Below are 16,001 nucleotides of genomic sequence, written 5' to 3' on the forward strand. Positions count from 1 at the left end.
GATGTATATTGTGTTGAAACGTTATGTGCCTAATCTTATTAAAGAAGTGTGTTATATTCCATAACATTGTCTTGTCTTTTGTTATATGTGCTCGTATATGTCTTAGATAAAGATATTTGGTTTGTCAAGTATTTCCGACTTTAAAAGAACCATTATATTTTGTACTTTTATTCATGAAAACTATACACCAATATCTAGAGAAATGTGTCCTTTAACACCTCTGAAAAATTTGATTGAAAATCTCCAGTCCTACTTATTTCGAAGGTTTCAACTAAATATACAGAGATATTATAAAGCTAGACACCAAATAGGTCTGCTTAATTAACAATTAATACTCTCAGTTATTAATTAACAATTTTAAAACCAATTCAGTTTGATCAAGTAGATACATAGATATAAATAGCATAGTTTAGAAATATTTTTAGGTATGATTTTCGATGTTTTTGATTTGAAAAATTTTTCATACTGCCTCTTTAAGAGTTATTTCCCTTGCACCAATTTTCAAAAGCAGTTTATACTTTTGATTCCTTAACATCAGTTATATCACCCTTTTAGTTGATTATAATAAAATATAGTTGTTTTTATCATTATTTAAATGTATGTGTTTCAGTATTTAGAGTGGAGTACAGGTTACAGTAATAAAGACAGTATATGTGATAAAATAATAGAATACCTCACATCTACTGACAGTCTACCATTAGAACAACATTCACATTATTTACTAGAAATCATACTGTATAAAGTCACACTAGCTGTTCAAACTGGTCGTTTTAAAACTGGTCTAAATTTTATACAGGTATGTGTGTTTTAATTTCAGTTATTATACGCCCACATTGCAATGTGTGCAAATATCACTTTTGCAAAGTGGTCCAACCACAATTGGCTTTACAAGCCAACTGTTGTTTGTCTAGTCTTCTATAAAGTTTTGTGTGTGGAACTATATCCACAAAATTTGCAGATAAGTTTGAATTTGGGTTCAGTGTGACAAATATTTTCTAAATTTTTTACAAGGTGTAGGATGAGTTTGAATCTGATAATCATCTTACAAATATTTGTGGAGTTACTGCCCTTGATACCCTGAAACTACATTAAATATTGCCTATTCTCTGACTACAATGTCAACTGAATTTATAATTGTAAACATGATTTTATTGAGGGGAATTTTGAGTTTGAAAAGCAGGTCATTTTCACGTGAATTTTCTAGGAGGGAAGTGTGTCTATTTTAATGTAAAATCACCTTATATTTCTATAGACTCAAAGACATTCTAAGACAAATGGCATAAAGTTGAAAATATTATTTCATGAATATTTATGAAATGAGAGAAAAATTGCAATTCAAAGCACAATGTAGTCAGACAGTAGTGCGATTAAGGCCAAAGGTTTTATATGCCCACATTGCAGTATCTGTCAACCATATCTCTGACAAGTTCGAATTTCGGTACTGTTTGACAAATATTTTTTAAGTAACAGCTCTTGATATAAAAAAAGATTGGATTTTGAAGATAAGCCAAAATTTTTTCCAGAATTTTATAGGATTTATAGTTTTATATCGAACATCTTGTGAAGTTCTTGTGTACTAATGACAACATGATACAAATCATTTGTGATTATTTGTTTGGATTCAGTTATAGAAACAGATGATATAATTGGGCAGATCAGGCTCATGCTGCTGCTCTACCAAAATTTCCCTCATTGCATACTGACTGGCATTGCTATTTTCTTAATTAGCCCATTTGGAGCCAAAAATTTTTATTTCAAATAATGAAATCTTCAGAAAAAGGCACATAACATAAATTTTCCTCATGAACAAAAAAAGAGCTCTTAGCCTTTTAATGATTTACTAATATCCTTTAGTTTAAAAAAATTGTGGTTTTTGTGAAATGCTTTTTTTCTCTAACTCAATATATTATTATTTTAAACACTGATATCATGTCTGATAGACCACTTCAATATTTAACATAAAACAGATACATTTTTAAAGTAGAACACACAAAATAAGAGTGCACTTGAAATGAAGTTTTAATCGGTTTTTAAGTTGAAATATCTTTATCTCATGCAATTCAGAATATTTACTGGAGCACTTTAAACTGTCCTCTTATTGGATATTGTAAGCTTGTTATCTTGATATGATAAAGACTAAAGCTGTGTGTGAAGATGTTCATAAAATATGCTTTTATCAGTTACTAGCGTCTTAACAATAGAATATCATACAGTATTTCATTCTGTATACTTTAAAGTTGTGTTCTCCCTTCTGGTTGTACCAATTTAGTAGTGCATCAAATTTGAACAACAACTGTTGTTTTTAACACGGATAACAACTTAGATTCGTGAGGATTGTGTCCGTCCATCTGATGGTCCTTGGTCAAAACTCTTGGCATTAATTTTTGTAAAGATTATCTGTACCCATTTATATTCATAGAATGGAATAATTAATACATATGATTTAGTCACGTGCCGATGTAGATTAGAACCCACGATCACTACTTGTTTAGCGTTATCAAGCAAATGGCGTCAAGTTCCAGTCTGCCCTCAAACTAACTTGTGCTCCTTTTTATTTTGATTTCTGTCTGGATCAATATTATTGTATTACCAATTTATTGTCAATTTAGTTTTTTAATATGCAAAGCTTTGTGATTGTGTTAGCTTACATTTGGTTTGTTGGCACATATATATTCAAATCACATTATTGGTTAGGAAAGCACCAACTTTAACTTATTTGGATGATGTATTTAGATCGGTTAACAATACTTCTTTTTCATGCTTGGGAATGCAGATATTGAAATCCTGAATCTGTAAATCTATCTCAACAATATGTCTTGTCTTTCTGAGTAATCTTCCAATTGTATTAAAGTTCTTATTTACTATGGACACCCCCAATGCATGTAATTCCTGATACATAAAATGTGTTTTATTGTGTAATTGGTTGATAATTTATATACAAAAAACAATACATTTAACTTAGTGGTAGCATATCTGTCTAAACATACACTTTATAATAGAATTTTGATGGAATAAAAGGATTATTGTGTCTGCTGGGAGGAAATTACAGCTACATGCATCACTATTTAAAATGAATATTGCAATCTATTTCTATAAGTTAGGAGTACAGTCAAAATGCTGGTTTTAATACCAGCTTCACTAAATGAAATTAAATTGTAAACAAAGCTGGTATCTGATTTTCATATTTAAAGGGACAGGTTCAGCATCTGTTTGACCAATCATACCTTACTCTCAGAAACAAGAATTTAGCTAAGCTAATAGGTAATATTGTTCATAGCTCACAATCGAAATTTTAGCCATTATTATCCATTTTCGAAAGTTAATAAAACGACATCTTTTCTTGAGACTCTGCCGTACGTTATATGCAATTTTCGTACATTTCTAGTATTTCTGAAGATTATATAATATGTACATAATGCAAGACCCAAATCAACCCCCCAAAATATCAAATCTGTCCCTTAAAATTTAGTGACATAATCTGATTTATTTTCATAAACCTGAGTAAACTTTTAATGGTATTCCTGCTTTTGACTTTAGATTGCTTGGTAAGGTGATATACTATCTTCTTTCAAGTATCACCCAGTCAGTGATGCAGGCAGAAGGTGGCTGACATGGAAAGAGCATTTAGTTATTTAATAATTATTATATAATAACTGCATTCTGTGCTAGATTTATTGGATAGTAGGCAATTTAAATTAGGAAGGCTAATTCCACAGTCCTGGCAAAATGTCCCTCAATGCACCCTGCATGGCATTGCTCGTCTTCATTATCCCACATGGTTTAGAAAAGTAGGACTTAAAACTCCATTCATATGATTTCTTTTTTTACCATTAGTAGAACCTTACTCCATTTCTTTAAGATGTTAAATTGAAGATAACATGGATTTCATCAATGAAGCAAGCAATTCATATCAATACACTGGACTGAAAAATACAATAGATATATAAAACCATCTATTTAACAAACTCATTTTTTTCTTTAAAACACAATAGACTTGTTTATTTTAGACAATATATTTTCAATGTGTTCTCACTATAAAATACGTGTAATAAGAACCATGTACTAAAGGGTAAGCAGGGACGTTTACATGAACACTCTAAATATTTAGCTTATAATTTTAGCAATTAAATAACTTTGAACGCATCTTAGGATCACATTGTGAAAACTAAAGAGCTCAGACAGGTTGAAACTCATATGCTTATTAAAATAACATTAGTTTTATTTCGACTACCAATGGTGTTTGCATTACAGCTTTACTACACGTTCAGCCCATGTTTTCATTCAAAACATAACTCAAATTAGAAGCACAAAAGGGTTGGTCTAAAAAATGCAGGGATTAAATATTTGATATTTTTCAGCTGATCTTTTCAACTTTTACAACTCTGCATTAAAAAACATTCAGTCTAGACTAAAATAAGGTGTGATTTTATTATACACCTACAGTGTTCATTAATTTAAAGGCTATTATATGTTTGTAATATCTTTGAAAATTTTAAAAAAAAAATTGAAATGAAGCTAATGAAAAAAAGATTTCTAGAAGTTCAAAATTTGAACCAAGTGATTTTCTTAATACGAGGTTTACTCTTTTTACTGACATTCAGATTGACATCACTCCCACATATTGTTGACTATTTGGAGATCGTCCTTAAATAGTCATAACTTTTGTGTTAATAAAGCACCCACGCACTCTCCAATTGATATCAATGTAAGAAAAGAAAATATTTGAAATAAAATGAAGCTTTATGAGTTCTAGTTGACACACCCAGACACATAATGTAACCAGGTATGGTAGAAGGTGAGCATACCGTTCTAAGAACTGTTTTGAGACCTATTGGAACGAATTGGAACTGTTCTCAGAAAGCTCGACAATTAACACTCTGAACTGTTCAGAGCACAGATAAATTTTGTAATGGAAACAGGGTTAAGCAATCTGAACTTCTTCAGAATGTTATTCTTATTGAAATACAGAAGAATTCAATGGATTGGATTTTCATTTTGAAAAAGTGGTATGAAAGATATCATATTTGAGCTGATTAAGCAAATAATTAGATGACTATGTATATAGATTTACACTAAGTTTATCTACAATGTTGGATATATCTGAAATTAGATGAAATATATAGTATTACAGTATCTTTTCACAAAGAAAAATATATTATCTGTCATCTGCAAGTTTTATTTGGACTGTAAGGCAGCATACAGATAAGAGTTTTAGACGCTTGCATGAAATCAGCAAATAGTTTCTGTTGTCTGCCAATGTAATACCACCTAACTGTGTTTGACAACTTACATGCACCACATATCTATGTGTATATATAATAATGACATTTACATCACATGATGCCAGCAAGATAATAATAAAGAAGTGATAATGAAATGATGTGCACTGAATCAACTGGGCTGAATCTAATAGAATTAACATTAATGAGAAAAATGCCAGGGCTGACTGAAAAGGTTTTAAAGAAACGGGTTTGCCATCCGTTTAACCAATTGTACCTTAATCTCAGAAACAGAATTTTTTTATTGAAGCCAATCAGTATTATTTAAGCCTTCAAATCAATATGTGTCCAGATTTATCCTCAATTGAAAGTTAACATAACGACTCGTCTTTTCTTTAGACTCTGATAAAAGACATGTTTAGAAATAGAAGTAGAACCTCGTTTGAAGTATTTTAATGGAATTATGCGATTTTTCGTACATTTCTGAAGACTATACATTTATTCAAACCTCAAATCATCTCTCGAAAATATCAAATCTGTCCCTTTAATACGGTGTGGAAAGCTGATGTGTAACCAATGTGATATTTCAAAGCATTTCTGTTCCCTACCCTTCATATCTTGTTATTTATTATAAGCAAAGGGTAGTGGGTTCTTATCTTAGTCAGCATGTTAAATTCTGGTGAATTGTTAGGGATAATTTGGGTAAGATGAATGCCAAGAGGTTTAGCAAGGTACTAGCTTGTAGACAGGATCCCCAGCATGTGAACCTAAGTTATTATCTTTGTAAAAGATATTTGTTGCTATTTCTCACAATATTTATGTAACGCTTTCAATCTTTTTAGTCATCCCTCCCACATCTTCATCAGTTGTAATTTATTCTTGTAAAAATGTTATATTTACTCTGATTCATGCACGTAAAGAATTAGACAGAACTTTCTGACTTCCAGTAGGCGTAATTATCAGAGATGCAATCTTAACGCTGACTTATTACCTGCTAGATCTTTTTGATCATATCTGATAAGATGTAGGTGAATTCAGATATCTTAGTTAAGAAATTTTAAGAAAAATGAAAGGGGTTGAAAGCCGACACCCAGCCTGGACTAGGATCTTGACTGAGCTAGTAATCATTCAAGTTAGGAGATTACAGCATATGATGACATCTTTTTGCAGAAATGATATTAAACTCTTAAATGTTGCAAATTGCTTGTTCCAAGCTTTACTCAAATGTTGCAAATTGCAAGTTTTTACTTTTTGTGTTTATCAGTCAGATCAATAATATTGCATAACTATTCCGTCAATTTGGCATGTCCATTTGAATGTCGAAGGTGGTTTTGATTTAGTGCTTGTTGTCTTAATATGACTGGAAGGAAATGTTGTATTGATCTGTAATGTACTTTTGTATGTAAGATTAACAAATCAAACTATTCAACTGAAAGTTACATTGTTTATATCCTGATTAAATGAAAATAAATTGTCCCTATGAACCAAAGTAGAGCAATATGATAGATTCTTTGGCATTTGTTATCCCACAGTTAGTCATTACATGTCTTGATTGCTGCTCAAAAATATCATCATATTATTTATTGCAACATTTTTCAGTTTTAGCCAATCAAGTTAGATTTTGATTTGCATTTCATAAAAATTTGGTAAAAAATTTAAAATGCTCTGGATGCATTCTTCAGATGAATCTTAAATAAATCCCTAGATTATGGAGAATGCAGAAAGCTGCCTTATATTTCTAGTTTGGCAAAAAATTTCACATGCAATACACAATTTGATTTGATTTGTAGATCATGATGATAAATTTTAATTTCTACTAATCATAGGAAATAAAGGTTGCAGAAGGGTTAATTAAACTGTGATGTAATACTGCTTAAATTGAACCCTGTGTTGGCTACTGTCTTAATGTATAATTTGAATATTTACTCATATATTTAACTTTAGTATTTTCAATATGCAAGAAAATCCCACAAAACACAAACTGACATCTGAAATTCTACGAATTAAGAAATATGTCTGTTATAAGACTCTACATGAAATGCTGAAAAGTAACAGCATGTTTGAGGTAACTATCAATGTTCACATAGGCATCTAAATCTTGTTTATTGTTTTGACAAATCATTAATGTAATTTTCTGTTATATTTGCAGAGCATAATCAAGGCTAATACAAAGACAGATAGAAGTGAACTGTTGAATATTTTGAATATTGGTGATAAATCTGTACTTTGGATTAGTTACATTCATCTTCTAGAATACCACCATCTACCTTCATCATTATATAGTTCTAATAATCAAAATCCAGGTCATATTTTAGACAAGGTTAGTAAATCATTATATAGTTCTAATAGACAATTCCTGGTCATATTTTAGACAAGGTGAGTAAATCATCATTATATAGTTCTAATAATCAAAATCCTGGTCATATTTTAGACAATGTGAGTAAATCATTATATAGTTCTAATAATCAAAATCCTGGTAATATTTTAGACAATGTGAGTAAATCATTATATAGTTCTAATAATCAAAATCCAGGTCATATTTTAGACAAGGTTAGTAAATCATTATATAGTTCTAATAATCAAAATCCTGGTCATATTTTAGACAAGGTGAGTAAATCATCATTATATAGTTCTAATAATCAAAATCCAGGTCATATTTTAGACAAGGTTAGTAAATCATTATATAGTTCTAATAATCAAAATCCTGGTCATATTTTAGACAAGGTGAGTAAATCATCATTATATAGTTCTAATAATCAAAATCCTGGTCATATTTTAGACAAGGTTAGTAAATCATTATATAGTTCTAATAATCAAAATCCTGGTCATATTTTAGACAAGGTGAGTAAATCATCATTATATAGTTCTAATAATCAAAATCCTGGTCATATTTTAGACAAGGTTAGTTAATCATTATATAGTTCTAATAGACAATTCCTGGTCATATTTTAGACAAGGTAAGTAAATCATCTTTATATAGTTCTAATAATCAAAATCCTAGTCATTTTTTAGACAAGGTTAGTAAATCATTATATAGTTCTAATAATCAAAATCCTGGTCATAATTTAGACAAGGTGAGTAAATCATTATATAGTTCTAATAATCAAAATCCTGGTCATATTTTAGACAAGGTGAGTAAATCATTATATAGTTCTAATAATCAAAATCCTGATCATATTTTAGACAAGGTGATTAAATCATCATTATATAGTTCTAATAATCAAAATCCTAGTCATATTTTAGACAAGGTTAGTAAATCATTATATAGTTCCACTAATCAAAATCAAAAGGTCAATAAAAAATACTATTATATATATCTTGATTAGTTGAAAGAATTTGCAACTTTTTGACCAGATATCATTTTATTTGTTGCAATTTACGTGTATTTTAGAGTAATTTGATGATAGAATGGAAACCAGTAGAAGAATTGTTGACATCTGTTGATCTATTGATAGAGTATTTCTGGCAGGCTGTAGAGCAGTGTTCTGGTGGATTAACAGATAGTAATCTTAATCTACTTTATTGTCAAACTATTTTTGATAACTTCATAGCCTTCTTATCTTCCGTGTCTAGGTGAGTTGAACTTATTTGCGTAGTTGGGTTGCGTTTTTGCAGAGATGTCATTACTTTGTCTGAAGCCAATATTTATCAGATGAGTTTTGATATGTTATTAGCAGAGAGTGTAGACATATCTTGAAAACATGGTTACAAACAATAAGATATGGAAGGGATTTGGGCAACAAGTGTATAAATTACGTATCGTACACAATCATCTTTCAACTGTAGCTAAATTGGTTTTGAAGATCACGATTACCAAAGGAAAAAACACTAAAAATATACATGGTTCTGCAACTTGTTTTGTCAACTTAGCATCCCTTTCGAAAAGGTTCACAAAGCTAATATTGGGTTTTTGGTAATATTTCACAAACATGTACTCAGTAATCATGTATTAAACAAATAATTTGATTAAATTGAAAACCATTACATAACAAATTACTTGAATAATGTATAACATGTGTAGTGTTGGGTGTTATAGAAGATACTCTCCTGACTGTAAAAGCACTGGCCAAGGTCATAAGAACAATTTGAGTAATAAATATTAAATTGAAATGGTACTATAAATGTTCTTCGCTGCATGCAAAGAGAAATTACAACAATGTAAATTCTGAAAGGACTGAAATAATACAATGCTTACAAATAATCCCCCAAAAATTGTTTATAACACATAATACAATTGTTTCAGAGAGTTAGTGGAATGGGGTCTAATTTGCCATGGACATGTTAATTACTTAGATATGTAGTATCACACTTTATTTTAAAGGGACGGATGTGCCATTTTCGGGGGTTGATTTTAGTCTTGAATATTATGTAAATAGTCTTCAGAAGTACTAGAAATGTACAAAAACCACATAATTCCTTTAAAAATACTTCAAATTAGGAATTTTACTCACTATTTCTATATATCGTCGGTGGGCTTCCAAAATCGCGAATATGCAGAATTCAAAATTTTTCAGGACAGACAAAAAACTGCATAACTTTGTTAATAATGGAAGAATAATGTTAGTTTTTGGTATATATAGTTCTTATGCGTCTTTACATACTATGCTGGTACATTTTTGTGTGGGTCTACATTCGTGACGTCAGAAATGGATATACGCGATTTTGACATTACAATTTGAGAAAAATGATGTTATACATCATTTTGATTTTAACAGATAGACATGTTTTATGAATATTTTTATGATATAATGAAAAATATATCATTCAAACGAGTTAACAAATTTTATTAAAAAAAAAAATCATTTCAATAAAAACAAAGAATGACGATATCTACTTGATATTCTGTATGAAAAGAGTGTACTGCAAAATAAATCTCAAAGAATGAAATTAAAACGGCTTAGTTACTATTACAATAAAATATAACAATACAAATAAACTCATTCTCAATGTGAATAAGGCCATCATAAAACGGGTGGTAATCCTTAGGAATAACTGCTTTTAGTTCCTGCAAATGTTTGTATTTCTTTGCTTTGATTTTTGGTTTTACATCATAAAGTTTTGGAATGGTTAACTGTGTTTCGGATGCCTCTGAGTTTCGACGTCTACAAGGTAACTCTTCAAATTCTGTATCAGAATACCGTAACTTATGGGAGATAATTCCGTTTTTGTATTGGAGAAGTCTTATATTAGTAACTACAGGGTCTCCACTACCGCGACCAGGACGGATTGAGGTATAGTACTTCAATTCCGAATATTTGCGAAAAAAATCACTGGAGAGATACTTTACTTTTTACGGAGGAGAAACACGGGCAGTACCTATTAGATCTACATAATTTTGTGGAACGTAAATAGGCTTGTTGCGTAAACGCCTCTCAATAGTGCTATGGACACTGTCACACTCCATTTGGGTGTGACCTTTCTCTAGAAATTTTTGGACAATTGTAATATTCTTATCTTCAGATAGTCCCGACAAATTATCAATGTAATCCGCTAAACATGAGGCAAAGGAGTTCGCGGAAAGTTCTCCCTCCCCTTCGTGCCAAAAGTAGCAAACAACCTGCCTTGTGTTCAAGTCATATATTGTGTAATTGTGACAGCCTAACTTAGTTTTATAATACATGGAGCTAGCTTGAATACGTGGACTGAGGAGCAATGACTGGAGATCAAGGGTTATGACTTTAATACGATTGTCATTTTCAGCTCGTGCTTTGTCATTGGACTTTTCATTCCTCGACTCATTTTTCAGATTAATATGGTTGTTATAATCGATCTCTGAGATATTTCCGGCTTCGAATCCACAGCAAATATCACACTGGTCCTTCTTAGGACGAGAAAGCGACAAATTCAAATCATCAAAACATGACTTAAAGGCCTTCTTACAAACAATGCCCACTCCTTCAGTTGTACAATACTGTTTGTAAACTCGATATAAGTCTGCGAATGTGGTGAAAATGGGTTCAAGATATTTCTTATTCGATGTTGCGCGACAGTAATGAGAAGGTAGGTTTGGTAGTTTCCCCAGAAATTCTTTGGCTGCAATGACTTTGTTATCAGTGCGTTGCGTATTGCGTCGTTTATCTGGTGTTTTGTTCGGTACACCCACACTAACATCTTTCATCCACTCGTAAACCATCTTGTCTTTAAGTCCAAGAGTATTTAACATCATATTGCGACAGACGGGAAGGCGTTGTTCATTCTTTTTCAAGAAATAGTTAAAGGAATACTTCTTTCGACTTTCGCCCGTTTTCTCCCTCCTTTCTTTTACTTCAACCTTGTCTATCAATCCAGCAACAAAAACTCTCTTTTGATCCCAATTTAAGTTCGTCCAAAAACGATCAAATATAGAAGATCGTTCATCCTCACTGAATGCAGTGCATTTTTTCCCTATTGCACACAATCGAGTACAATTCCTTTCTCCCAATGTTCTCTTTTGCTTCTCAGATGAATACACATAATGACCCTCGTCATCTTTCTTTATCCCGCTATAATCCTTTCCTTCCATTCGTAATTGCTTTTGTATGTTCTTTTTCCATTTTTCTGGCATGGCTTTTCCTGGCTTTGATCTTTTATGTGGGGGGTTGTGTGTGGGTGTATTTGGGGATGAAGGTACAGAGGTTGTTGAAATTGGTCTAATTGGAGAGTGGGCAAGATCTTCATCAGAGGAGGAACATTCGAAAAGTTTTCTTTTCTTCCTTGGTTTCCAATCAGGATCTCTATCAGAATCGTCAGCATCAGATTCAGTCTCCAGTAGAGTGCTATCACTAAGTGATGATTTGTTCATCGTGTACCGCGGCCTTTTGTTTGTTTGAGTTTAAGGTTTGTCAGAAAATACCCCATCACAGGTCTGATTTGTGGATTGATCTTGTGCTGTGGAACCAATGGGCGAGTGCGAATCTATCTCGACTTCTTGAGCATCATGTAAATGCAAACTTGTGAGACTATCATCATCGTTTTTGAGAGGTAAGTAAGAACAAGATGGATTACATTGGTTTAGTAATTCTGATGGTGATTTTAGGTGAATTGAGTTTGAAGTCTGAACATCGACATTTTCATGATAGTTTTCGGGGAGGTTATAATACATGCCAATGGGTTCGGCAATATATGTCTGAACTTGATTCGATTCTGAGCAAGATACACTGGGTATGCATGAATATATTGTGGCGTCTGGTTGAGATAGAAATGTTACATCGTCATCTGGTAGGGTTAAAGATTGTGGTACATGTTTGATTGTGGCTTCTGGTTCAGATAGAAATATATCATTGTTTTCAGGAGGGGTTATAGCTTGTGGCACAGGTTTTTTTGTAAGAATAGCAGAAGGTAAAGGTTGATTATCTGTTTTTTTACAATTTTTATCATTAGCATCTCCGCAGTTGTTTTCATTTATTGAATTCTTGGTGGACTTTATTGCCAGACTAACCAAATATTTTCCTCTCGAATAACTGGCCATTTTGATGATTGTGAGGATATTATAATATCAACTGAAATAATAAAAAACAAAGTATCATTCAGTATTCACTTACAGGCCTATTTTGATAATAATAATATGATATAAATACGACCTTAAGACAAATATATACCGTTATTCTAAAAACGCGAAAATACGAATAATAACCAAATAATTTTTTCAAGGCTTAGTTACAAAATCGCGTATGTCAAAATTTACTTTATTTTAACGAACTTTTGTATGGACATAATATCAAAAATTCATTACAATGATGCAATATGCATTGCAGGACACAGCATTACAGATTAGGAGAGAATTTACTAAAAAATATTAAGTCGTCAACGTAAAAAGTTCTGTTGTACAAAGGACGTCCTATCATAAAGCAACTAATATGTATGCAAAAAGTTATTTAAACCATCCTTGGTGTGGTTTAGCTATGTAATAGTGTTCGTAAGACATTTAGGTAAATTGCGAAAGAATTATTACATTACCTCTGGCACTCTGGCATAGTTTGTTTGCTGCACATTTTGTCCTGACAAAAAAAGTTTGAGGTACGTGATTTTGGAAGACCCAATTTTACACCAATCAATATACGCCAATTTGTCACATGTTTGAAAAGACAACTTTTTATTGGCTTAGAACCACCAAATCCATATAAAAATGTGCGGAATATACTGCTGATTCCAAATAATCGAAAAAGTGATTTTAGTGAAAATGGCCATATACGCGGTTTTGTAAGCCCACCGACGATATGTCTTTTCTATATATCACAGAGTATTTTAAATTGACGAGTCCTCATTTTAACATTCAAACGCAGATAATTCTGAACAGACACTATTACTGATTAGTTCAGCTAAAAAATTCCAGTTTCTGTGACTAAAGTATGATTGGTCAAAAAAATGGCCTGTCCCTTTAAGAAATGAGTAAACTGAAATTTCTTTTTTTTGAATCTGTGGCGTTTGATGTAAGTTTGTTGAAAGTGTCTATAATTATTACAAGTTTACCACATTTCTCTCTGACTGATTTTCTGATTGAGTTATACCATGATTTTTAATGTTTCTACAGTTCTTCATTCAAAGTTCTGTACCAAGAATATAGACTCATTTTATATTTAGTACATGTTAATATTTGACAGTAAAACCTTTGATATAAACTTTCTAATTGCTCATTGAAATATTTCAAATCTTGTTCAACCAGACTTCAAAAACAAACTATGAAATTCTCTTGATGTGTATTTCACCTTCAATTGACCAGAGTTCAGATCATGACAATTAATTTCACACACATTTCAAGTTTTAAACTTCAACATTTTCAATTTCCTCGTAATAAATCACATGTGCGTATTAATTTTTATTGCACTGGTTGTGCCAAAACTTATTATTCATGATAATCAAATTCGTATGGCTTGTGTACATGTTACTCAAGAATTTTTATTATATATGCAAACATTTACTGGTATTTTGTAAGCAACACTATATGTATGGTTGTATTTTTTATGTGGTTGTTCTAGCCAATTTTAGTGTGCATTGAATTCTGCATGGTTTATTCCCATAACGCCCCTTCCCATATCATCCCATCCCAATTCGCCCTCAATCTATTCCCATTTCGTCTCTTCCCATTAGATCTCTTTTCATTGTGACCTTTTTGTCATGTTGCCTCTTTTTCGTTCCCTAATATGAATACATAAAAGTAATATTGCAAAATGAAACTGTAAAAAGCATAATTATTATTTATTTGATTAAACAAGGAAGAGGTGAAACAAGAAGGGGTGAAGTGGGAGGGGCAAAATGGAAAAGGGGCGATATAGGAAAGGAGCAAAACAGAGAAGGAGCAAAACATGAAGGGACGGAATGGGAAGATATCATGTTGCATAGCACTCCCTGTACTCAGTAGTAAATAACGATGCAGAAAAATAGGATGTTAAACATTTTTTTTGTTACCTGCCATTTGATTTGAGATTCCTCCAAGAATTATTTATAAATAGACAATAATGAAAAATGATGTCCATTTTGATCATCTATTGTATGTGACATACTGATTGTATATATATAAAGTTGTGCTGTTAATATTGCATATGATTATTACAAATTGTGAACCCTGTGAAAAATATTATGTAAGGTTCACTTTAAATTAATAGAATTGGTTGCACATTTATTAAATTACACACAAAAATTTATGAAATAAACAGAAAAATACTTTGGAACATTAAAATCTGAATGCTTAATATACACCTCAAACACAAAATATAGATTGAATTCTTCTTGTACACAGAGGAATCTTTTTACATAATCAGGCTTCTACCTTGCACATGCTGTTTAATGCCTTCTGATTTACCTTCTCTGCAGGCCATCAGTACAATTTTCACAACTCTTAATGAAGAAAAAGATCACCATGACAAATTTACCACCTTGCTCAACTTTAAAGACTTGAGAATCTATAATTACTCTCTTCTAACATGATAAAATACTTTAATCTACCCTCCCCTTAATTAAAACTTACCTCCACTGAAGAACTTAAAGAATTTTCACTTTCATACCCCCTTTATGTCAGCTTAACTTGACTTTTTCATCTAGGTTCAGATTCTGATGGTGGGTGCATTGAAAATGAGTGGGCTTTTATGTTGCTTTTATCCTCATGTACATCCTTTTAGTGATTTTGCTCTGTGTGCTTTACACTGTACAGTCTATGGTAGTAAACATTGATAGGCAGATTGGGAATAATTTTGATGCCCCAAAACCAATGATTTTTTTACAGATTTTATTTTTTATTTTTGGATATTTAGAATCATAATTTAAAAAAGGCCAGTTTTTACCTCTTTCCATTATATTTTGTGATTATGTAACTTAGCCTTGAAAAGATGCAATGCATATTTTGTCACTATCTTCAGGTGATGCATGTCATATGTTTTTTTTTCTGTGACTCAATTGACGATCTTTGACAATCTTGAATCAAAGTTCTAAATATTTTATGTGTATTGGGAACATTGATATCATCAATTTGCACCATTCCAATTTTCAATCAGACGTCTGTGGTTCCTGCAATTCCACTAAAACTAAGTGTTTTTATGACACTAATAGCAAAATGCCTAATGTGATACAAGCCTATTTTGTGATCGTCAAACATTTTATGTGAAATTGCAGGAACTACAGACATCTGACTGAAAATTCAAATGATGCAATTGGATGCTATTAGTGTCCCCGATACACATAAAGTATTTAGAAAATCCCTTTACAATAAGACTACACTAATTTACAATGGATGTGAATTTTTCCACAAGTATCTGAAGTTTCAAAATAGTGTTTTATTAGTGTACCTGTTAAGCAGCCAAAATATATGCA

At 31.6% G+C, this 16,001-nt stretch overlaps 2 protein-coding genes across 2 annotated transcripts in view; one reads left to right on the forward strand and one right to left on the reverse strand.

Annotated features, from left to right (window-relative positions):
- LOTGIDRAFT_232276 (hypothetical protein) overlaps nucleotides 1-8,796 on the forward strand; it is a gene marked incomplete at both ends in the record, with an annotated part of 21,167 nt that extends 12,371 nt beyond the window's left edge. Inside the window, 15 exons of the mRNA XM_009056337.1 lie at nucleotides 611-796; nucleotides 7,369-7,539; nucleotides 7,591-7,595; nucleotides 7,651-7,655; nucleotides 7,708-7,769; nucleotides 7,822-7,826; nucleotides 7,939-7,943; nucleotides 7,999-8,003; nucleotides 8,056-8,060; nucleotides 8,116-8,120; nucleotides 8,172-8,176; nucleotides 8,232-8,236; nucleotides 8,346-8,350; nucleotides 8,403-8,467; nucleotides 8,611-8,796. Coding sequence (XP_009054585.1) covers nucleotides 611-796; nucleotides 7,369-7,539; nucleotides 7,591-7,595; nucleotides 7,651-7,655; nucleotides 7,708-7,769; nucleotides 7,822-7,826; nucleotides 7,939-7,943; nucleotides 7,999-8,003; nucleotides 8,056-8,060; nucleotides 8,116-8,120; nucleotides 8,172-8,176; nucleotides 8,232-8,236; nucleotides 8,346-8,350; nucleotides 8,403-8,467; nucleotides 8,611-8,796 — 720 coding nt within the window. The remainder of the gene's footprint in view (nucleotides 1-610; nucleotides 797-7,368; nucleotides 7,540-7,590; nucleotides 7,596-7,650; nucleotides 7,656-7,707; nucleotides 7,770-7,821; nucleotides 7,827-7,938; nucleotides 7,944-7,998; nucleotides 8,004-8,055; nucleotides 8,061-8,115; nucleotides 8,121-8,171; nucleotides 8,177-8,231; nucleotides 8,237-8,345; nucleotides 8,351-8,402; nucleotides 8,468-8,610) is intronic.
- A 1,713-nt stretch (nucleotides 8,797-10,509) lies between these two features.
- Nucleotides 10,510-12,000, reverse strand: LOTGIDRAFT_161099 (hypothetical protein; the record flags this gene model as incomplete). Its single annotated transcript, XM_009056338.1, has 1 exon — nucleotides 10,510-12,000. The coding sequence occupies one exon, from the start codon at nucleotides 11,998-12,000 to the stop codon at nucleotides 10,510-10,512; it is 1,491 nt and encodes a 496-aa protein (XP_009054586.1).
- Nucleotides 12,001-16,001: the final 4,001 nt, after the last annotated feature.

Source organism: Lottia gigantea (assembly GCF_000327385.1).
Source record: "Lottia gigantea unplaced genomic scaffold LOTGIsca_27, whole genome shotgun sequence".
Classification (NCBI taxonomy): Eukaryota; Metazoa; Mollusca; class Gastropoda; family Lottiidae; genus Lottia; species Lottia gigantea.